General features: G+C 47.5%; 1 protein-coding gene across 1 annotated transcript in view; it reads left to right on the top strand.

Annotated features, from left to right (window-relative positions):
* The window catches only part of LOC146183908 (abasic site processing protein HMCES-like), an 87,992-nt gene extending 64,630 nt beyond the window's left edge, over positions 1-23,362 (top strand). The window contains exons 8-9 of the mRNA XM_084609227.1: positions 1,926-2,009; positions 22,528-23,362. Coding sequence (XP_084465353.1) covers positions 1,926-2,009; positions 22,528-22,597 — 154 coding nt within the window. The 3' untranslated portion in view covers positions 22,598-23,362. The remainder of the gene's footprint in view (positions 1-1,925; positions 2,010-22,527) is intronic.
* The last annotated feature ends 936 nt before the right edge of the window (positions 23,363-24,298 follow it).

Raw genomic sequence — 24,298 nt, 5'->3', positions numbered from 1 at the left:
TCCGAAATTTTTCACATTGTACACAATGCATACTGACCAGGGGATTTCGCGAATTTGGTGTCATTCCGAAATTTATATCAACCAGGAATCAGATCAAAGATATTACTGTATATGCCAGTTTATTTTTGATATTGGGATTCTACTGTGCAAACAAGAATGTATTGGGCATGCCATCCTCGTGTTCTGACTGCATCATGGTTGTGGTTGCAAAAACCACTGCTAATAGTGCTAATTAGCAATAAACCAACGTGTGGTGATACTCTACTGGACTTTGCAGACTGTCATAAATGGCTTAATTTCCCTAAATATGCATGTACAGTAGCCCCACATATAATACGAGGTGTAATTTCACGGTAGAAAAAGTTCTAAAAACGTTCTTATCTGCGTATAATGCGAGTGAAGAAAGATCAACAAAAGTATTTACTTGTACTACTTTTTGCATTTACTCCACGAGGCGTACGCTCTTCGCACTTTTGCATCTAATGACACCCAACATCAGGCATCGCGAATAGCACCATGGACTTTCATGTGCTGGTGCTGGTTCGGTTCCCTGTTCGCTTTGACACCAGAGAATTTTATGCTGTGTAAGGAGGAAAGCAGCTTTCATTGGCCCCGGCAAATCGCGAAAGCCACATGCCCCTCCAGTTGTCATAAATTGGTTTCTTCCAGCTCGAATGCAGTACGGCAGCACACAAGCTGTCAGTTAACCTGCGCCATGCTCGCACCTGTTCCCATCTAGCACCGTGCACAAGCGCGTGGCGTGTGCGTATCAGCAGTGTTTTGGGTTTGGTGTTTTTACAATTGTTGTCTGCTGTACTGTCTCTCGAGAGTCCCTTAGTATAGACGTCATTCCGTAGCTCTTCTTTGGTACCTCAAAACGCATTCCTTCGGCATTTCTATAAAGCATGACCCTGGGAATGCTAGCCAAGCGTCTGCAATTCGACTGTAGGGCGTGGCAATGTGTATCGCAAGCACCGTGATCATGTTGTGGTTCCTGTGGTTGTTTGGGAGTAGGGGTCAGCTTGGGGAAACCAAAATTTAAACAGTCAACCAATGCCAGTGCTAGATGGCGCCTGCTCTCCCTGGAAGCCTGATGCTGATAGCAATGAATAGTAACGAGACCGGAACTGGGAATTTAGGCTGAAAAATGTTCGGGTCTGCCTATAATACGGTCCGGAAATGATAAAATCGGGGAACAAAACCTCGTATTATACACGTTTGTTTACTATATGCATTATATTTCTATTGTTGGCCTGCTTGCCCTTCCAAGTGGTTTTCTGCACGGTGCTGCTTGTGTTGTGCATCTCTGCATAAATTTGCTGCTGGCACATAGTTATCTACTGAGTGATGTGGATGACCGTTGAAAAATGTAGATTTTCTGAGAATGGCTCTAGTTAAACAGTGTTGTTGCTAGAAGCAATGACAGTATTAAGATTGAAGAAATATTAAGATATGGTGCCTCTGTTGTCAGATGCCTGCTTTTATGTTCTGCTTCTGCACACTTGTTTGTACTTTTTATGAAGAAGTAGTTGTTCGCGCATATCTGCCTCATTTTTCTGTTCATCTAAAGGACACCATAACATCCCATGTATTTAGCAAGGATGCAAATTTTTCTAGCTTACTATTCCTTGCTATATTTTACAGGGCATGTACAAGAAACCTGTAAATGTGTTGGGATAGCGTAAGCAAAACATAGCAGTCAATGGCACTGATACCATTGATGTCCACAAGTGCCCATTATGTTTGTGAACATATGCCGTTAGGTCCATAGTTGCAGGTCCCTAGTTGCAGACCCATAGTTGCAAGTTCATAGTTGCATTGATTCCATTGATTGCTGTTGTACATGCGGCCATAAATGAAGTGCAAGGGCCCCTGTTTGGCTGATGTCTGGCTGATGTTTTGCTTCTACTTGTGCAACCTGACAGGCAGGAGCGCAAGGAGACACTCATGGATAGGTGGGTCAAGCGTGCCGGTGGGTCAAGCGTAGAGGAAGCAAGCCCTGCCAAGAGGTAAAGCTGCCACTGGCTATTCACTGCCAGATTTGCTAGTTTAAAGTCCGAGCCCTTTGAGCCCTTCTTCGGAGGAGTTATTTATTTGTTACATACTACAGACCCTTGGGTCCAAGCAGAGGAGCATAGATGCATGCAAACAGTAAGGAACAAATCAAAAACAAGTGATACATGTATATGCAATTTTTAGTCATAACACATAGCCTTTCGTAAGCTATTGTTTCAGCCTGATATTGTCCAAGGAAAAAAAAAAAAAGAAAACCCAAGCCTATCAGCTTCACCATAAATGTGTGAATCACAGAAAATATTAAACAGAAAATATAGAACAGAAATTTTTTGGCAGGACAGCTGCTAGAAAATTTCTGTATTTTTCAACAAAAATTTTTACAATGAGAAGGAGGGTCACACAGGCTTTGACCGCATCTGAAGGGGCTCGGGCCACCCGCCACCGTTGTAGCGAGTAGTGCCCACAAGTCAAACCGGGACAAAGGACTATTGCGCTGAGAGACAACGTGGCAGTTCAGCGCATGAGGCGAGTCGTTGGACCCGAGAGCATTCCTGGGCGCCGCCACCTCTAGGTTCGCACCGGTCAATATGCCATGGACAGCTCGATGTAGTGGCTGCCGATGTAGTGGAGGTTCTTCTCCTGGTGGATGGCTCGCTCGGCCTCCGCACGGCTTGGGAAGGTCACGACGGCTCTGCCATTAGGGAACCCGTGCGAGTTGCACCGGATCTGGATGCAGTCAGCCGTAAGCTGCACAGAGAGGCGCCACGTTCACTCTCTGGCCCTCGTTTGGCAGCTCCTACAAGGGTGCTGATGGCGGCTAGGGACTGCCAGCCACGAGACTGCATACATTTCCGTTGGGCATCCCTAGCTTTGGCTGTCACTGTACGCAAATATACACAGCTGACGAAATGGGAAAATAATGGCTGCCCTGTAAGCGCGTTAAGGGGGGAGGCTACTCTTAGAGAAATTTTTTTTTGTTTCTGCACCAAACAATTAAAATGCACACCCTTTACTAGTTTATCGTGCCGGTTTCAAAAATGTGATTGCTTTTAAGATATGTTAACTAGTTCTCAGGATACACTTAATTAGCTCCTTATAATTACCACGAACAATGGGGGAAAAAGGACCTTATAAAGAGTTACAAATGGCACATGGTTAGATTCTAGAAAGAAAGAGGGATGCAATGTTGGAAACAGTTTTTTCCTTTTGTCATTATAAGTGATTTTAAAAGACACTGAAACTCAAGGTACAAATCTTGCCTAACATGCAATCAAGAACTAGAGCATTTAAAAAAAATTCTGAAACATAATTAAAAATGATGCTTCCAACATTGCATAGCCCACACAACTAGCTATGTGCTGAAAAAAGAATTATGGTTCTATCTGCTATAGATGTCGAGATATGCTAGTTTGGGATCTGCTGAGTGTCCAAAATTTTCATTTTGAGAAAAACAACAAAAACAAAGAAAGTGCTGTTTATGGAAAAATGCATCAAATTTATTCACATATCGGTATTGCCGGGTGCTTAATACCCCCCTGGGATATAGTCAGTCTGACTGCAGTCATTGAAATGGCGCTTTCTCAGTGTGCGCTGCAGAGTTTCCGCCGACTTGCGCTTCTGTATAGATGCAGTTTTCCGTTGATCATCTTTCTCGTGCATCCGCTTGCTTGTCTGGGGGCTAGGCCTTAGGCTGAGCTCTTGCAGTATACGAGCAGCAGTCCTTTCACTACCGGCATTGAATTTCATTACAGCTTCAGCCACAGCAGCCTGAACGGTGAAGAGAGAAGCATGCCGTTCCTTTCGGGCAAGTGCCCATATCATTGCATGCAAACTCTCATTGTTGTTTTGAGTCTTGCCTCGTTGGCAGCGTTCCAGCAGCCTCCTGTCTAAAAGCCTTTCGTATATAGGCAGTAAGGCACTGCAGACATAGGATGGCAGATTGTATCGGTGATGTGGCATAGCTTCGCCTCTAGCCTCTGCCGCATTTTGCCGGCACCAAGAATCAGGGTCTGTTGGACATAGGCTGTGGTTGTAAGTAGAGTCGTTCGATGTCACATGATGGTAGGTGGCCATCACAGCTTTGTGAGTGGCCTCCACATCACCTATGTGTGATTTGAGCGCCCATGAATAATTGGAGCTCATTCTGGTGATCAAATCTTGGGTGAGTTTGCCTCTTCCACCAAATGATTCTCCAGCAGGGCCCTTCTGCTTGGTGACCAGATTGCGCAGCGCAGTGCCGATGCGTTTTTGCACGTGATTTACGCAATCTTCTTTCTGAATTTCAATGTAACAGTACACTTCCGCTTCTTTCAAAGCAGGGAACGTGCGGCTGTCCCCGTCCGAGAGCATTGTGGTATAACGGAGGTTATGCTGCTGTAGTGACCGCTGGAATAGGATCAGGGCAGCCTCAACCTCCATTTCACCAGCCTTTTTGCTCGTATTTTTTTGGCAGATATGGCTCTGCTTCCAGGCTGGGTATATGGGGTCATCTTCTTTCGGGCCCCGTTCACACGCGGCGCAAAAGTTGCTCAGCACAACGAAGTCGAGAACAAGTCCCGTGAACAGTTCAATGACAGTTTCGATACCAACGTGCGAGGAGTGTCCACGTGTCATCCAGGAACCGTCGAATGAGACCGTGATGTTGCGTGGATGCCCAATATTTAGCTCCGCGTAAACTTCCTGAACTGCTCGCGCACAGTCGGAAGTCAACTTATGGGCTGCGCGGTCCACTGCTGGCATCAACTTCGTCTTGACATACTTTTGCCAAGTTCTTGTGTGCAGACCGCGGTGCGATATATTCATTGTCGAAAATATATCATTCAGCGCCGCACGGTGATTTCCGGTCGACTGCATCGCACGCGCGGCGAGAATGTTCACCACGAACGGACTCACTGTCTGGTCGGTCTTCACGCGCGGCGAGCTCCATCGCGATGAAATGTTTCCACAGTTCGTGCACACCAGATTCAGTTTGGCGGCAAGGCCGTATTCCTTTTCGGATTTGTCGATGTTTACGTCGCCGTCGCACACTTTGCACTTCACAGACACCAGCATTTCGTTCACTAACTTCAAGATTACAACCGTGAAGGTTGTGTCGCTAAGAGGGGCGATCGTGGCGTCAATTCTGTCGATGATCTCAGTCTTGCGCTCCGTTGCTGCAGCCGCTGCCATCTGTTGAATCTTCTCTTGGGCTTTCCTGTCCCTTTCTTTTATGTCACAAGTTTCTAGCATCGGAGTATCGCGACGAACGCGACCGCTGTCCGAAGAGGTTTCCGCAGTCAGCGCCGCCGTTAGGCCTATCCGGGTCGGCGATTCCCGATCCGCTGGCGGAGGCATATCCAGGGAGGTCGAGGTTTCCACAGCTCTCGGAGTGTCCACGGCTCTCTTCATGTTGCTAATCAGCGATTTTTTCGCTTCTTCCCGTACTTGTGAGAAACACGGAACTTCGGCGCCGGCGTCGACATCGTTGCAGGGCGCTCCACTCCGACAAACGCACTTTGGCAAGATGGCTACCGCTTGTGCATCGCTGACGCTCCCAGCAGACGATGCGGGGCGCGTCAACCAATAAGATAGCGGGCTTCAGTCACGTGCACTGCCTAGCGAATAGCGTCGCGTGTTTCGGCTGGTCTTTGCCGGCATTTTCTCCCTCATCCAATACGCGCAAAAGAACAGCAATGGCGCGAAATTGAAGACGAAAAGCAGCTCTTTCAAATGAGACCAAGATGGCGCCGATCGCTTCAGTAGACGACGATAGCGTGCCGCGGAAAAAGAACTGTCCTTGCGCGAAAATTTCCTCAAAGCGAGCGCGGATATATGTTTTTCTACTCGTTCTACAGTGTAAATATTGACTCCAGAGGTTAGAAAATTCACAGACTGGTAGAAAAACAGTTGCAGATTTCGAAAATTTTATTTCTGAAAAATCGATTTTTTTGCAATTTTTTCGTCCTAAAGAGCCGCCTCCCCCCTTAAAGCTTGCACAACATTCGCGCTAACACTGAACCTACATGTATCCTAGTTAGTAGGAGGGGCCTAAGAGCTGGTTGTTTCATGTAGATTTATAAAACTGTCCAGTGCCACGTTGATCCCAAGATGTAGGAGAAAATAAAACCAAATGTTATACTGAAGTCTAAGTATAAGCTATCTACGGAAAGTAACTCTGCAGGGAATACAAGTGATAGAACCGCCTCTTGCTTTCGACTCGAGAATACCAAATGCACTGGCGACTAGTTGACCACTCACTGAGACAAGTTTCGCTGGCATCAGTCAGGTTACTGTATTTTGTCAATCGCTACTCGCTGCAATAGAGAGATACAGCATTAAAATTTCTTAACAAAAACAAAAATGACAAGTGTAGGTAATAGTCACCTAGCGTACACGTGATGCAGCTGTGACAGTGTATGCGGAGTTCTTATAACCATTGGCCAGCTGCAAGCAGAATACTACGAGCTTTGCATGGCCCCCCCAAAGTTTCCAAAACGCCGAAGGCGAGGCCACCGCACTGAACAGTTGCCCCTTCATCTCATCTTCTATCCCCTTGTCTGCGCACACCGACTCTTGTTCAGTTCTGTGCGCTGTTTTCCGAACTCAGGCACCGTTTTGCGGGACGAGATGTGATGTCATTAAGGCCCACACACCACCGCTTGTGCTGCAATGTATCGCTGGGATTGCAGTGAAGACGAAAACTGTGAACCACGCCGTACGGTCAAGTGAGAGATGTGTTCTGAATTGGTATTCGTATTAACTCAGTTGTATTGTTTTCATGTCATTTGTGCAGACGTTATCCCACAGTCTCGCCAGCATATTTACTTCTGCCCATAAATAATATCGACTGAGTTAACTGCGCTATAACTCTAGAAAATGACCATTATGCACTATCAAGGAATTTTATGGCCCACACTTTAGAGCCGCGCATTATTTTCGTCCCTTCTTTCACTCAATTTCCATCTAGCAAAGAGACGAATAAAGGAGGAGGTGCATGCGGCCTATGTGACTGGTTGAAGTACAGTCGAACCCGTATATATCGAACTTGGTTATATCGAACTCGCGGAATATCCCCTTGAAAATCCCATGTAAAAGTATAGGAAAGCCGCATCATATATTGAACTCAATTTCACCGGTCGTTCGATACATCGAACTCCACACCACGCACTGGAAAGTATGCCTTTTCCAAAGACGATCGCATCACCCTTGGTCGTTTGCCGCGTGACGTTTTCAAGCCACGCGCGGAAGGAATGAGAGGGGACTGTTCGGCGACGGCTGGCCTAGGGCAGCGCCGCACCGATTCCCCAAAGGCACGCGCATCTGCGGTTATCATTTCCACGCGCCAGCACGTGACGTTTGCAAGCCATGTGCGCGAATGAACCAGAGAGAACTGGTGGGAACGAGAGAGTAAAAACGCGATAGAGCGAAGCACAAGGGTGTGCCCATTCTTTTGCCGAGCTATCTCTCTCCTTCCTCTCTCCCGGCCTGCGTGCGCAGTAGCACGCGCTACGCATGCGCCAAGCCAGCTCAGCTCGTTTTCAAACAGAACGTCGGATGCTTTCTCCAGCGTGTGTGGCGAACCCTCTGCGCTCGGCGGCTGACGTGGCTATGGCGCCTACGGATGTTAAGAAGCAGCAGATCCTCTCTCTCTCTCTCTTTTTTTTTTTCTTTTGCAAGTCTTATTTTTATCGTGCTTTACGCGCGGCGTAACGTAAGGTATGGCGGCTGCGGACATTAAGAAGCGGCAGTTTCTTTTTATTATTATTTTTTTTTTGCAGGCGTCGTTTATTTTTGCATGTATGAATCCACGAAAGCACGCGGTCAGCTGCGATCTTGACACTGGCTTTTAGCATTTTCCGCTTCAAACAGCATTTAGCTATCACGCTTTCCAATGATTTTGTGGCAGTGGACTACGCCCGCCCCAAGCGCGGTGTGATATATCGAACCAGGCTTGTGCAATCAAGCCATCGCGAGTGACGTTATCGCTGCGGGATGTTGTGTTCAACTAAAAAGTTGAACACAACATCCCGCTAAGTGTCAGTGATCATGCTGGACCACTTATCCGGAAAATGTTCAAGTGCGAAGAAGCCAAACGTTACGCTTGTTGACGAACGAAGGTGATGGCAATTGTTCGTGAAATGGCCGCGAATGCAGAGACTCCTTTCCTGGTGGCCCTAAAAAAGCAGGTATCTTCAATTGCTGTGGGCGGAAGGAACAACAGGGATACGCAGCTTTACCCTATTGTTGTGACATACTGCGTTAAAGAGACCTGTAGAGTTGAAAGCCGCCTCCTATGTCTTAGTACAATTCAAGGGGAAGCGACGGGTCAGAAGATAGAAAATCTGATTCTGGACGAAATAAAGTTCCGACGTTTGCCTCTTGAAAACCTGTTGGCATTGTTTTCGGGCAATACCCATGAAATGTTTGGCAAGAAAAAGAGCGTTTCGACTGTATTGAGAGAGGCCCAACCAGCTTTGATCGGGGTTGGTTGCCCATGCCACCTCATCAACTTGGCTGCCCAAAAAGGAGCTGCATGTCTTCCTGTAAAGGTTGATGAGGCCTTGGTTGGCATTTTTTTTACCTAGAGAAAAGCTCAAAGCGAAAAGATCAGCTGAAAGAGTTTCAAAGATTGCTTGAAGTCGACGTCAGGAAGATGTTGAAGCATTCGCCGACACATTGGCTGTCGTTGGGGAATGAGGCCTTGGTTGGCATTTTTTTTACCTAGAGAAAAGCTCAAAGCGGAAAGATCAGCTGAAAGAGTTTCAAAGATTGCTTGAAGTCGACGTCAGGAAGATGTTGAAGTATTCGCCGACACGTTGGCTGTGATTGGGGAAGTATTTGAAGAGGCTGCTAGACCAATGGAAACCACTTCTTAGCTTTTTTTTGGGGGATGAAACAAAACAGTGCAATAAGCAGAGCTTGTTTTTGGATTTGCACCAGATTCCCAAGACTTCCCTACAAATCGCTAAGAACCCTGCACCGGCCCCAAAGACTGCTGCACGCCTTCCCAAAGCTGCTGCAGGTGTTGGAAAAAAAAACAGACTGCGATGGACCTTCGCTAAAAAGAAAAGAAAAGGAGTTCATTGTGCACCACAAGCAAAGAAACTGAAACTTCATAGCGAGAAATCTAGAGAAGTCAGCCATGTGACCCGTAAAGGTACATTCACACGACGGGCCACGAACCTGTTTTGATCCGCGGACCAAGCATCACGTGACGTCCCACTTCCAGTTTATAAGGTCCGCGCCAGGTCCGCGGACCAGAGCGGCGAAAGTGGCTGGGCATTTTTCTCTGATCACGAACCTGGTGGCGTCCGTGAACGGAGGGGGAGCGTTGGCTCCCGATGAAAGCGCTGAGCTGGCCTATATCAACAACGTAAACTTCGCGCACGTTTTGATCACCAAACAACATAGGCAGTGTGTAGAGTTGCTTCTGACGGCGTATTTACACAGTATTCGAGCACCCTGCACCATGGTACGTGCAGCACTACGTACTAATGCCCCGTCACGTCCCGGACGAGTCTTTTAGAGCGGAGTGTTTAGTGAAAAGTGTCAAAAACGTCGGGCCCTAGCTACATCATGAAAGAGAAGTTCCTAAATGAACACGTGCAACACCAAATGCCGCAAGTTTGCCGGAGAGGTGCCGCCGCAAGCGCGGTGGACGACGGCGCACTGGCCGCATCCTTCTTCCTAGTCGTCACTAGGCCTAAATTGTTTCGTATCGAAGCAACAGCGAACGGTGCTTTCTATTTGACCAGCGCTGCTGTAAATGGCCTGCTTATTGAAAAAAAAATAAAGAGGTCTACCGACTGTCTTGTAAAAAAAAAAAAAGGATATGGTCATATGGGCGAGGCAGCTGAGATAGCCTACAAGAGGGCTGGGTGAGCTGGCGCTGCACAAGTGGCAGCTGCTATGCAGAAGCTTGCTTGATAACACTATACCAGCCACTATGTATGAGTCAGCGATCCTCACGAAGTGGTCAGTTCTGATATGCCTTTATGTAAGGCTTATTATTCTGGGAAAGACTATTTCACTACGCATGCTGCGCAGGGTATATCCGCCGCTGCCGTAGCGCGCCTCGATGGGGTGGTTAGGAATGCTTAACTTAAGCGCGCTATTGCCACCAGAGTTGGAAGCGACTCCACGCATGGTGCTATAAATGATTGGGATATTTGTAACCGCAGCTTCGTTATGCTGATCACCTAAAGCGTAATGGTTGCGAGCTGTGCTGCTGTGGTGAACTGCTATTTGTATTAACTGCGGTTAAGTTCACGTAATGTGGTCCTTATCACCATCTTTGCGTTTGGAATTAAACGGATTAAGTGGAACGGAGAAGTAAATAGTGTATCCCTTCGGCCGGCCTCGTGGTCTGGCTTGTCGTGCTATTTTGGCCTGCCGCCTAAATGCTGTCGCGGGCCGGACCATGCGCGGTCGACACCACGCGACTGGTCCGTGGTTCGTCGTGTGGATACACCTTACCCTGTTTTTATATGTCATTGGAGCTAAGCAGGGCATGCTGTCTTTTTCTTCAAAATGTTATAACTCTTTTCGAGGAGACAAACTGCCTTCTTCAGTCACAAGCTCCTCAGATTCATGTGCTCAAGGGCCTCTTGAACCGCCTTCTTGAGGATCTCTTGATTCTATTTGTGTGGCCAGGTGTTCTCAAGGGATGCCGTTCATTGTCTGATGTTGCCTATGGAGCTTTAGAGAACCAAAACGATGATAAAGACATAGTCATTGGCATCACAACCTACTTTGTAGTTGGGACGCTAAACTCAAACGAGGAAGAGCAGTTCTTTTCGGCTGTACGTCTCTACTTCACTGCAGCATGTGATTATATTCGCCACAAGTTCCCGCTGGAAGACGTTAACGTGAGGAAGGCTGAAGTTGCCCAAGTGCAGGCACTAGAAACGGCTTCATTCAGCAGTGTACTCTATTTTAATATGGTGTTTCCTGCTATTCAACCCTAGCAAAGTGATGAAACAAGGGAAGAAAGAATTGATGTACTCGAAGTGGAGTTTGCCAACTTGCAAGCTTACCAGATTCCAGCACACATACTGAATGAGCCAAGGTGCGACATACAGTGGTCGCAATTGGGAAGCGTTCGAGATGTCGACGGATCACCCAGATTTCACAGAATTTCAATGGTTATGCTGGGCGTATTCTCCATTTCTCACAGTAACTCTGAATGTGAGAGAATATTCAGCCCTGTCAACAAAACTCGGAGTTTCGCTTATGTCTCCGAGAAAACTCTAGAAAGTCTGCTGATGGTAAAAGGACACCAGAGTGGCACCTGCGTTGAGCAAACTTACACAGAGAAGTTTCTGAAGCAGGCAAAGTCAGCAGCTGCAAAAGCATTGCAGAAATAAATCATGACCCAGTGGAGTTTTCGCTCATTGTTCTACAGGACACGGATTTCGCTTGTGGGTGAGTGAGCAAGCCCCCCCCCCCCCCCCTTCGGTCTTCAGGTTGGCGGTTATATACTTGGGATAATTAGAACTAGCAGCGTGGTCACAACCAATGCTTGTGTAAAGGGGATACATGGGGGAAAAGCGAGTGCGATAAGCTATGGCGTACCGTTCTGAACCGTGTCGCAACAGCCGATCGCAGCTCTTTGCCTGTGTACAACACAGTACAGTCAAACCCGGTTATAACGAACTGCGTAATTCAACGCAATTTGTTCGCTATATAAAGTATTTCGCTATAACCAAACCCGTTTATAACGAACTTCAGTACCAAATTCGTTATACACGATGTCCAGACAGCACAGCGAAAACGCACTAACTAAAGAAAAACCGTGCCGCTCACCATGAATCTACAAAAGAAATTTATTGCAGATAAATGCTCACTTATTTGCAGTAGGCAGTGATCTTCGCCTGAACACTGCATTTAACTCCATCAGTGAGAATCGCACTTTCCACACGCGACATCATTTCCACAAACTCCAGTCCGCTTCCCTGTATTCCGGAGCAGTATCGGCGCAGCAGATCGGTAGCAGCGAGGGCTTCGTGCAACGTCGGGCGAGGGCGATCGTCCTCCGGCGGCGGCTCCTCGGTCTCCTCGTTCGCACCAGATGCCAGCATGTCGGCAACAATTTCCGAGTCCAACGGGCTCGCTGTCACGGCTATGTTGTCGTCAACAGTGAGAAAATCCTCCAGGGCAACTTCTTCGGGCACAGCGTCCGGAACATCAGCGAGTTCTTCCCACAGCGTGGCAACATCGCTGTCATCTTGCACAGTGCGCGCTTCACTAGCAGCTTCTGCATCCTCTCGACATAGTCCAGCATGGTGGAAGCAGTTGCGGATTGTGGATTGCGTCACGTCTTGCCAGGCACGGTTAATCATTTCTATTGCGGCCAGCAAATTAATCTTGAGCTCGTCGTTAACCCGCAATTTCACCAACAGCCGCTCAACGACGCGTTTCCTGTAGCCCAGCTTGAAAGCGCGGATGATCCCCTGATCGAGGGGCTGCAAAACCGCTGTTGCGTTCGGTGGCAGGAAACAAAGCTCGATGTTCTTGAGCGTGACGCCGCAGTGGTGCGCAGAACAGTTATCGAGGAGGAGGCAAATCTTTCGCCCGCTCGTTGCAAGTTCCTCGTCCCAGCCACGCAGCCACGCTTCGAACAACGTTCTGGTCATCCAGGCCTTAGAATTTGAGTTGTATGTGACTGGGAGTGAAGTGCATCCTCGCAGGCACATAGGAGACTTGAACTTGCCTATGACAAGCGGCCGCAGCTTTGATGAACCGTCCATGTTTGTCGTGAGAAGAACGGTGACTCGGGCCTTATTCAATTTGCCGCCATGGCACTTCTCATTCTTTAGCGCCAAGGTTCTGCTCGGCAGCAGTTGCCAAAACAAGGCAGTCTCGTCGGTGTTAAAAATATTGCACGGTTCGTATCTCTCCGTGACAGCACGCCACACGTCTTGCACCCACTTTTCAGTACTCTCAGCGTCCACTGCTTGGCTTTCACCTGCAACCACCTTCCCGGTGATGGAGTAGCGGTCTTTAAATCGTTGGAGCCAACCACTGCCCGCTGTAAACCCCTCGACGTCCAGGACGAAGGCAAAATCTTTTGCCTTCTGTTGTAGCATGGGGCCAGAGACCGGCAGATTTCGCGCGCGAACGTCCAAGAACCATTGGTACAGCGCTTTCTCTACTTGGTCATAAGCCGGCTTGCGGTGGCGAAAGCCGTCACCATTTGGTCGTTCCTGTGCATTGCCTCTGATGGCCGACTGGTTTTTCAAAATGGTGCTTAACGTGCTCCGCGGAATCTTGAAATGCGCGGCAACGTCAGACTTTTTTTCGCCGCGGCCAACGCGGCGAATTATCTCCAGCTTGTCGGAAAGCGGTAGGGCACGCCGCTGCTTCGTCGTCATCTTGCAGGATGTAGCGCCGGAATGCAAGCCAGCAGCAACGTAGGCATGTCTGGAGTCGTGAGGATAGCAGCAGCACGACTTGCAAACGCGAACAAAGAAAGCTCCGAGGATGCGGGAAAGTTCGCCACTGACGCGTTCGTTGTTCGGAGGCTGCCTTCCCTTCGCCCAAACTTGAAACCAGTTCTGGCCGGTGTTGCTTCTTTCTTGAAGCGCAATAGGTCCGGAGCTGCTCGAACGTCTTTGATCACATGGTAGGCAGCTGCCGAATAGGAGCGCTGCAAAGAGAGGCTGGCCGATGGCGCGGATTTTAAAGGCTACTCACGCTACTCCGGGCGACGGCCGCGCATGCGTACAGGAGGGTCCCTCGTGGAAGCTGCTGTAGAGAGCCCCTCCTGCGTTTTACGGAAGCGTGGCATCGGCGCAGAAGCAGCAGAAGCACCCTAGCGGGCGCGTGATGACGTATGCGCTGTGTGAGACCTTGGGGAACGGAGCCGTCGCCAATCCCCCTCCCATCTGACAACGGCATGCGCTAGAAGTATTGCGGCCCGGCAGCGTGGGCTGCCCGGAGAGAACTCGGAGCCGGCACAAAGGCCCGCCCGTTGGCGGGCGTTTGGCGACCGATCGCGCGCGCTGAGTTCGCTATATCCGATGTGTAGTTCGTTATAAAAAATACATTTTATTTGCATAATGCTAGCGGAAATTCGAGTGTTCGATATAAAACATAATTCGCTCTATCCGAGTTTGTTATATTCGGGTTTGACTGTAGATATGTCAAAGATGGGCTGTATGCAGCAAACACTCCAGTGACACTGGACAAGTTTAGGTTCGACATGCTTTGCCAGCGGTCAATGAAATAGGCCTCAGTGAGCCTGAATTGCATGTAACACGTGTGCCTGTGCACATTGCACGTGCTTTAGCAGCCATGACGATGATTTGAAATGAACCATTTCCTAATTAATGCTTAATTGTATAGTTTTGTATTCACTTCTACTTCATGCCATCCCGCAGCTGCGACTGGACGCACGCATCAGATGCTGCTTAGACTGTTCATATTTTGTTTTGGGAGGGCGTCACTTTGTCCTAATGCGTACGCATATGTCCGGCGTGTCAATCCACATTCACCTTACAGCTTGTCACGTGCAGTTTCACCGCACTGCGAGCTTCGCCGCAATACTTCACTGTGCAGCTGTGTGGTGAAGCATCCTTAAAATACGACGGGGCCATTTTGTGCAGAGGCATCAATACCACTTTGCATAAAGGATAGGGAGGATTTTACAGTTTAGGAGGAATTCTTGAACCTTCCCGACTGTGTGTGAAAAGTCAAGCGCTTGAAGCTGGGAAAAAACTGTCGTTTGTCACTTGGGTTGTAATGCAAACTGTTTTCAGCAATTTGTTTTTAGTACATTCGATAATTGGAACTTAGGTTGGAGGCCAAATCGAATTGAACCTGCTGTAGCTGTGAACAGGAAAATACACTTAGTAGCGTTTAATGCTGTCTGCCTGCTTCAAAGGGCTCCAAAATAGCCCATAAATTGCTCCAAACATGCTCTGTAATTGGAATTTCGCTGTGCCATAGTTGCTCCAAAATAAAGATTTTTGCTACTTCCGAGCCTGCTCCAAAAATATGCTTCCATGCCTGCGTTGGCATCATTTGCTAAGCGACCGATCGAAGCCAAATTATGCCGGATACAAAGTGCCCGTGGCCGGTTGCATTTCATGTTCAATGTTGCAGCTCCTTGTGTATACGTTTAGGGTTAGTTAGTCCACTTGTGTGCAGTGCACAGTGGAATGTTAGAGGTATCGTGTGCTTGAAATCATCGTGCTATGACAGCCCAAGAATGAGTTTTGAAACAAAGTTTTTGCGATCTTGTACTCCTCAATTTCTGTGATTTATGACATTGAGAAAGGGCTAAAAAGCAGATCTGAAACTAGGAACAGGGTTCCGCTCATAATGTGCAACACAACCTTCTGCTGCGTGCACTCTTTCGCTGTTTTGGTCCAAAAACTAAGAACAAAACCTAAACAAGCATACGTTGACGTGGCAGCATACCATGCAACATTAGAGGAGCAGACACAATTCTTGAACGAAGCGGTATACCTTTTGACTTGTTGTTATATGCGCGTGCTAGTCAAACGTAATTATTTTCGGCTCGTAAAGCATATCTGCAAAACTATGTTTTGTCTGGCCATGGCCAGTACACAAAAGCATGCGCCGCCGCCACCACTGCTTCAGTCTTGTCATTGCAAAACCCAAAGTGATTTAAATGCGCTTCGCTACCCGCAGCGAAAAACAGCCTCCCATCCGCCGCCGTCTCGTCTCTCCCGCAGCCACGTGCCCGACTGTCGATTGCCTAACCTTGCGTCGTTCTAGTGCCTGTCCAGCAAATGACTCGTGCCTGCTTCAACGTAAATATGCATAATTCAGTATTTACTGTGTGAGCCCTGAACTCCCGCAGGAATGCGCCAATTCGCGGATCACGACAGTGCTCCCAGTATGTTTGCTTACATTGATTTCGTAATGACTGGATGTATGCGGCTCGTTTGCACAGGATAAAATGCAAGCTGAGCTAGCAGCGCTAAAGCTGTCCACTTCTGTTCGCACCAGCTGCACCTTTATTTGTTCACAAGCTACAACTATGCTGCAAGAAGCGCCCTGGGTGCTACGTCCCCTGCCTGCGCTGGGTACCCACAACCGGTACTGGCAGCCCGGCTGCGCTCGCCAGACAGGGTCACATCGCCACTTCCTACTCAACGAGTATGCACTTTGTGATGCAAGCAGTCGTCGATTTGTGGTCACTACTGCCAGAACTAGACTCGATGGCCGCATGCAACCACTAAAACTTGTGAAGGTGCGCACCGTAATCGCCAAAACTCTAGAGCTGAACCCCACGTACTCGTGCTAGGCCTACTCGTCGTGGAATTGGCTGGCAGTTCGGCGCCTATTAACATTTCTGCCCAACGTCATTGCTGATGAGAAGGGGGAACATGTAGCTTCTTGTTTTCTTTTTTCTAACATGGTTACGCTACTGACAAGCGCAGCTGTTCAGGCTGTTGTCATCGGATGTCAAGTTATCGCTCAGCCTCCGATCCGACCAATAAATTGGATGGTCGTGCTGGCGTCATTGCCGGTGTATAATGACAAATCAATGCATGAATAAGCTAAGGACCCTAATGACTTAACAGTGTAGCCCACTGACTGTGACCATGCCTTATGCTGAAGAAAAGGTGCCTTACTCTATATTGCTTTTGTGCATAACATCTTCATCAAGCACTTCATCAAGGACGATTACTGTGTCAGTCGTCCACAAACGAAAGAGACTTGTCATTTGATATTGCAGCCTGCATTGCAGACGATGATCCGCCGCATATTCTCTTGTGACGTCACACCAGGATTTGAAAATGGCGGTTGTTCTCGATGGGAGGAGCTTCCAGATTCCAATTTTTATCACAATTGTTTTTGTAATATGCGGCGCGCGCTAGGCACTGGAACTTTGCAAGTAGAATCACAGACCTGTATTTTATTCACAGAAGTATAAAACGGCAATACATGGGACGGCCCTGTCATCGCCCTTTTAAAAATTTATTGTTGCAAGTGGCTGTAAACTGGTGTCAAATGCCCCCTTCAGACTAGAAGACAAACAGTATTATATTCACAATCATAATCACCCGTCTCTGAGTTCTTCACACAGTGGTTACCATCCTTTGGTTTTTTGGCTGATTATACTTTGGGGCATAAAGTTAGTGTGGCAGAAGCGATCAGCTTTGAAGCATGGCTAGCGCAGTAGACCATTTGCTGCGTCATAAGGGTTTTTCCATGCCGAATGTACCACAGTTTACGCTTAGCCTATATGTTGTGTTGTAATGATGTGTTGTAATGTTGTGTTGTGTTGCATTATAGTTTAAACCATTTCGTAAGATAGTACACATTATACAGAAGTAGTGAAACGTGAATTTGCTCGCCAATGTCGCGTAAGAGTGCAGTAGAATCTCGATGATACGATTACGGCTGGTACGAATTTCGGGATGATACGAATTTTAAGAATGCTTTGAACGGACTACATTGTATAGAATACGTGTAGATTCGGGGTGATACGAAGAGTTTCTGAACCTGCCGCGGTTGATACGAACGTGCAAACTAGTCGTGCGTGCGAGCGGGCCGGCGCGGCTGGCCTCAAGAGGGTAACAGGGTAACATAACCGACGCGGCCGCCGCTAACTCCCTCCCCCCTCTTCCCCCCGCCGCGAATGATAGGAACGAACGTTGTACAAACGCACAAAGCCACCGAGCAGCTCAGCGCAAGAGCTCACAGGGGGAGAGGGTACCCACCGCGGCCGCTGCCTCTCCTCTCCAACGCCTCTCACCCCGCTAGCCACCCTACTCCCCCCTCCCTTTCGTAGCAAACCGACGAGCACTAGAGAAGGACGGCCAAGGCGAAGCATGTGCCCAGTCGTGTACGTCGTCACTCATTCGCTGGCAGCTCATTGGTCTATCGAAAAGTTGTCTCGCCGGCTATTCCCAGGAGGACTGTGACGCTGGCTGCCGCTACAGTAGTTCTCCGGTTCTCCGTTCGCCGCTTCTTTCTGTCGTTCGCTGTGACGTTAACTGCCCAAACGTTAGAAAGACGCAAGCGTTCGCTGCTGCCGAAATGTCGCGGAAGCGTAAAGCCCTTTCTTTTAAGGAAAAGCTTGAAGTGCTGAAGAGGGTCGACGAAAACCCTAAGAAGAAGAGTGTCGACTTAGCAAAAGAGCTAGGGTTGGCACCGTCAACACTCTGCACCATTGTTGGGTAGCGAGATGTCATCTTGAAGAATGTGCAGCACTTCGGTGCGAACGTGAAGCAGGCTAAAACAGCGACCCATGTCAAGCTGGAAGAGGTTCTGCTGACTTGTTTCCGCGAAGTGACAGCGGCCGGCGTCAACGTGGACAGCAAGGTGCTACGTGAAAAAGCCGACACCGTCGCACTTTCGCTTGGAATTGAAAATTTCCAAGCGTCTGGGGGATGGCTGCACCGGTTTAAGGAGCGGCACGGACTTGTCTGCCGGGTCGTCTCAGGTGAAGGCAAGAAAGTGGATCAGTCAGCTGTAGATGAGTGGCAGAACACGCTGCCGGCGCTGATTTCGGAGTACGCGCCACGTGACATATTTAATGCCGACGAGGCGGGCCTCTTTTTCAACCTTCAACTAGAAAGAAGTTTGTGCGTAAAAGGCCAGGCATGCCAGGGCGGCCAGAAAAGCTAGGAGAGAGTAACAGTACTCTTTTGCTGCAACTCGGATGGATTCAAGAAACTCCAGCTTACCGTCATCGGTAAGTCGAAGAAACCGAGGTGTTTCCGATCGGCGGAGCGTTTGCCTGTCTTTTACAAAGGCAACCGAAAGACGTGGATGACGAGATTTTTTCCGCGAGTTCTTGACAAGCCCTGATCGGAAAATGGCGTCAAGAAACCGGAAAATTTTGCTTTCCGTGGACCAGTGCTCTGCCCACCCAAAGGAAATGACATTCAATAACGTGAAAGTCAGGTTCCTGCCGGCGAACACTACCAGCCATCTTCAGCCACTGGACGCTGGGATAATTAGAAATGTGAAACATCATTTCAAAGGACTTCTAGTGAGGCGTCTGCTGGCAAAAATTGACCGTAAAGAAGCAAACTTGCGGATCAGTCTCTTAGATGCTTTGCACTTTCTAGCCATGTCGTGGGATAGTGTAACTTCAGACACAATCTCGAACTGTTTTAGAAAGTGCGGATTTGCCATCGGACTTGCTGCGGCTTCGGCAGGAGATTGTCAAGAGCCAGACGAAGACCTCACGATTGATGGCTGGGACAATCTGGAAACTGAAGCTTCGGTTCGGGACTTCGTTACCGCGGACGACAACGTCGCGACCTGTGGGCTGAGGTCTATTGAAGACTTGGTCAATGAAGCGAATGATTGCGAAAGTGAGCCTGACAGCGATGGTGACGCTGATGACGAGTGTGATCAGCCACCGTCAAAGGCAGATACTCTTCACGCTTTGGACGTTCTGCGCCGCACCGTAAGTGCCAGCAGCGTGAGCAACGAAACCGCGGCACGGTTTTATGCCTTTCAGGCGGAGCTTGTCCGCGACATCAACAGCAAAAAAGTGCAGACAAGCATTACGGACTTTTTCGGCCGCAAGTAGTTCGCCATAATAAACTTTGGCTCATTTTCAATTCATTCCCATGTGGATGTTGACTTGTTTTGAATCATACGAATTCGGGATGATACGAATATTTTGCGTGCTCCCTTGCAATTCGTGTCATCGAGATTCTACTGTATTAGAATAAACTGCAAAAGCGGTGTTATTTTTGGGGAAAATAATGAAATAAAACAGCGCAACAACTTTGCACTAAAGATCTGATTGCTATGTGATTAAAAACCGTAATGCACATCCATTATCTGTGCACAAAGCGCAAAAATAGAATATTTGATTTTGTGTCATTTTTTAGTGAGACCAACTTTTGTGCTCCTCTGAGGAATTTGAAGAAGTGTCGGATGGCCAGCAATTTTTTTCGCCGAAGTTATTGAAGGTAATTACTTTAGCCAGTTTAATGAAGAGCCACAAATATTATTGAGAAGATTGGAGGGGATTGAGCACAAATTCTGGTATGCTTGGCATCGAATGACCCATATTGCTGGCAGACTGCTCCTTTGAGTTTGGTCAACCTTCAAAATCTTTAGAGGAAATATCTATAATGAAACATAATACGGATTGTTAAAGGTCTCGGTAATAACATTTACACTCATTATTATCTTTCTAGCTGTTCTGATATTGAACCTTGTGTTCTCTCGTCATTTTTGCTCCAAGATCAGAAAATGGGGAGGCTTGATGTCCTCAGCCATTGAAGAGTTGGATAGACAAAAAAGGGGTGGAATTGGAGTGAGATAGTTTAATCCTACTGACCCAAAATTGCTTCATAGTTTTTGCTAGCCTGGTGTAATAGATGTGATGGAGTGAGCAAATTTGTAATCCATTATAAAGGCAGTTTTGAGCTGGAATTTGGAATGGAAACTGGGGAAGAATGGTTGATCTGTAGCTGACTCAGCCATTGCTTGAAAATACTTGCATCACACTTGTCTTGTAGTCCAGTCCATTGTGGCACCCCTGACGCAAAAAGTGCTGAGTTCAACCTGTAGCATAGAGAAAGAGATTGGTAAAGAGCGGACACTCCCATAGGACCCAGCGGCCCATTTGACTGTAACGCACCAAGCGGCAGGCGGCAGCTACTTCCAGTCTTGATGAAAGGCGCGCATTTTGAATGCTAGCTTATGCTGCGCCCTGCCCTGCCTTTTTGGCGCATCATTTTAGTTTTATATGGTCTGCTAGCATTTGTATTTATTTTCAGCATGCATAACAACATAAAAAATAGATTCCCAGTGCTTTAAACTGAGCATCAATGCAGCTGCACCACAGCCTTTGCAAAACAGTATTGCAGAAAAGATGCCAAGTGCTTTGTGCAATGAACATTTATTTTGCTGCATATGAAACACAGATGCAACTGATGTAGACGGATACGTTGACAAATCTTGGCACACATTAGGCGATGTGCACAGTGCAGAAAAATAAAAATACACAAGGCGAGAAACAACACTTAGGTAAAGACAAAAAATAGCGCGACTCAGATTTCTGAATTATGCTATGTAACAAAACAGGCATTATACATAAAGTACACAATTGCAGTCGCGGCTACCTTAGCAAGAGTAACTTGTATTGTTCAGGACAGACAGAAGTACTGATGCTTGGGGGAAGGCCACACCGTTCACTCGTCGCATCTGCCATGCTTCGGCTGTAGTCAATGGGTTCATGCAGCGCTATTTGAAAAGGAATGAACGTGACGCAGAAGGCTGCAACGAACTGTGAGGCCACTGCACCGCACACACATCTCTGCATATAGGTGCATACTGAAGCTTGGTGAGCAGCGGTTATGGTCCAGAACAGGAAAGTTGTCATTCGGAAAATTGCTACAAAAGCTACTCTTGCAACCTTCAGGTCAACAAATGCAGGCTAACTGAACCTATCTGAAAATGCATTTCTGAAATGAGTGAAACAACAGCCAAAAACTAACAATGTTCCTCAAAAGCATTGAACAGCTGAAGCAATGAAGCTTGCAGCGCAATAAAACATTTCTCACTTTAACGTTGTTGCATTAAATGCTGCGCGACACCACGCAAAACTAGCCATTCGCGAAGCCGCATGAGGCGTGGCCAACGCGGCCGGCGAGCAGGCCATGATGGCTTGCTCTTCACACATGACTCTGAGGCACAGACCGCCCTGCTAAGCTAAACTGCCTGAAATGCTGCGCAGTTTGACAAAAATGAAACATTTCTCACCTTACCGTTGCCCTGCTAAACGCGACACTAAGCAAAACTAGCCGTTCGGCAAACTGCATCAGCCCTGGCCAACCGTGTCAGGCCTGGCCGCACCGGCCGACGAACATGCCATATTGGTGCAACAGCGTGCCTTGGTGCCTTCACATGCCACTTTGTCCAGCGTGCTGAGCTGAACTGTTCAAAATGCAAGTCAGTTTTGCAGGAACACAACATATTACACCTCGCCGTGGTTGGAAACTGCCGCAGAGTCATGAACTGTGCCTGAATAGCCGACTAGCCACAAGGCGTACGCACCATGCCTCTTCATGAGCTGCAAAATTTAATTGGCACCGGCAGGCGTGGTCAGCCTAATCTGCTTGAAATGCAGCATAGTTCAGCAAAAAGCGTTGCTCACCTTGCCGTTGTTCTAAACAGCAGTCGTTCCTCGTAGAAGCCCAAGAGAGAAAAATGTGCGGCCTGTGCTACACAGCCGTTGCACACACACACAGCCAGCCCCTTCGACAACTTTCTGTCGTCTGCTCCGGCGGGGTGCCGCCGTGCGCGTCCGCACTGGTGGCGTCATCTATTGATCTGAGGCAGTGCAACAAGTCGCGCATCATTTTCTGGGGCCAGTTTTCGCTGAGTGTCCGCTCTTTACCAATCTTTTCTCTATGCCTGTAGTGAAACAGTGTCTTGTATAATAAGGGAGTAATTACTCATAGATATCCACCCAAGCACAGCCATACCATGTCAATGAGTAATTACTCCCTTATTAGAAATCTACTCCACCTTCAGATATTCCCCTAAAGATTTGACCAGTGTCATATATGTTATGTGCAGGTCACGAAGCAGTTCACCTCAACAAATGCAGCACGGTGAAGCAATGGAGCCTAGCTCTTCAAAGAACTAGTTTAATTGATTGCTGGTTTTTCGACTGGGGACCATCTGGTTGGGGATTTTTTATTTATTTTTTTGCACTGTCAACATTTTGGTGCTTGTTTGTATTTCTTTTTTTTTTTTACTACAAGTTGTATTAAATGCTTTTCGTGCAGTTAATTTCGATGCTTGTTCTTTTTCTGCACCTGTTATAGTTTGGGTGCTTTTATTGCGTTTATTTTTGTTTGCTGCAGGTGCAAGCACTGTGATATGCTCTTTTCAAGCGCATGAAAAGATTTGGCTGCTTCTTTTGCATTTCATTTTTTGTTTTTACTGCAAGTGGTTTTAAATGGTTTTCGTATAGGTAATTTTGATTAATGTTCTTTTTTTTTTGCACCTCTCAAGGCTTGGGCGCTTTTATTGCATGTATTTTTTGTTTTGCTGTGGGTGGAAGTACTGTGATATGCTCTTTTTTTTTTTTTGCCGCACCTGGCAAGATTTGGGTGCTTTTTTTGCATTTCATTTTATGTTTTTACTGCAAGTGGTTTTACATGGATTTCGTATAGTCAAGTTTGATGAATGATATTTTTTTTTTTTTTTGCACCTGTCAAGGTTTGAGCGCTTCTATTGCATTTCTTTTTTTATTTTGCTGCAGGTACAAGCACTGTGATATGCTTTTCTTACGTAATAGGCATTGTAAAAACCATCCATCTCATTGTATTTTACTCATTATATTGTTGAGGCTTGTTCCTTTAATTGAACATAGCATGAATCTATTTTATGGAAATAAAATTGTCCTTGCATCAAAATAAATTTGTTCAACTTTTTGAGCAATGATGCTTGAGCACCATGGCTTGGAATGACTATCACACCGCCCACACGGGAGGAACTGTCTCGTCTCTCAATGATGTAAGAGTGGCACTGTAATCCTGGTCACTTACCTCTTCATGAAGCCATGTTTCAGTAACTAGTCATACAAAGGTCATGATATAACAGTAAAACTTTCATGTTTGGCAGTCTTCCTCAGTATACTCACGATACTTCTTGCAACAATGTTCAGCAGATGCAGACAGTGCGGTGCAGAGTTAGTGCTTTCTCTTGCATTCTCTGGTGAAGGAGACGTCCACAAACTATGTCCTCGAGTATTGTCAGTCATAATTTTGCTCTCAGTGTCCTATTGAGCATACTGATTGAGTGAGCATTCTGTGGTGCCACATACTGTGCCGCTAAAGCTTTGTGAACTCGCAAGAGTTCACAAAGGGACACACAAAGAAGGGACCCTCAATGTCTTCCTCGAAGGACAGCTACTTCCCGAACGAGACAAAATACGAGTCTTAGGAATGCGGCTTCAAAGCAATTAGCGATGCGGCCATACGCTCGGCCTTCTCAAGCAATCGACCACTCAGGTCGCCAGGATGATCACGCGTGTGTCGCAGAAGCGGAGCGGTATGCGAGAGGGGGATACCCTGCGCCTGGTTCAGAGTCTGGTACTCAGTCGCGTAGGCTACGCCCTCCCGTATTTCAACCTCAACAAAGGAGAAGTGGAAAGTGCAGATATCATCATCCGCAAAGCTTACAAGACAGCCCTGCATCTACCAATGAACACCTCTAACGCAAAACTACCAGCTCTTGGCGTTCACAACACCTTCGAAGAGATCAAAGAAGCCCAACTGGTCACGCAGATAGCCAGGCTCCAGCAGACTCCTACGGGGCGCTCGCTTCTTAGGCGACTGGG

Source organism: Amblyomma maculatum, chromosome 7 (assembly GCF_055883805.1).
Source record: "Amblyomma maculatum isolate TAMU_Amacu chromosome 7, ASM5588380v1, whole genome shotgun sequence".
In the NCBI taxonomy this organism is placed as follows: Eukaryota; Metazoa; Arthropoda; class Arachnida; order Ixodida; family Ixodidae; genus Amblyomma; species Amblyomma maculatum.
This window is presented reverse-complemented; position numbering and strand designations above follow the sequence as displayed.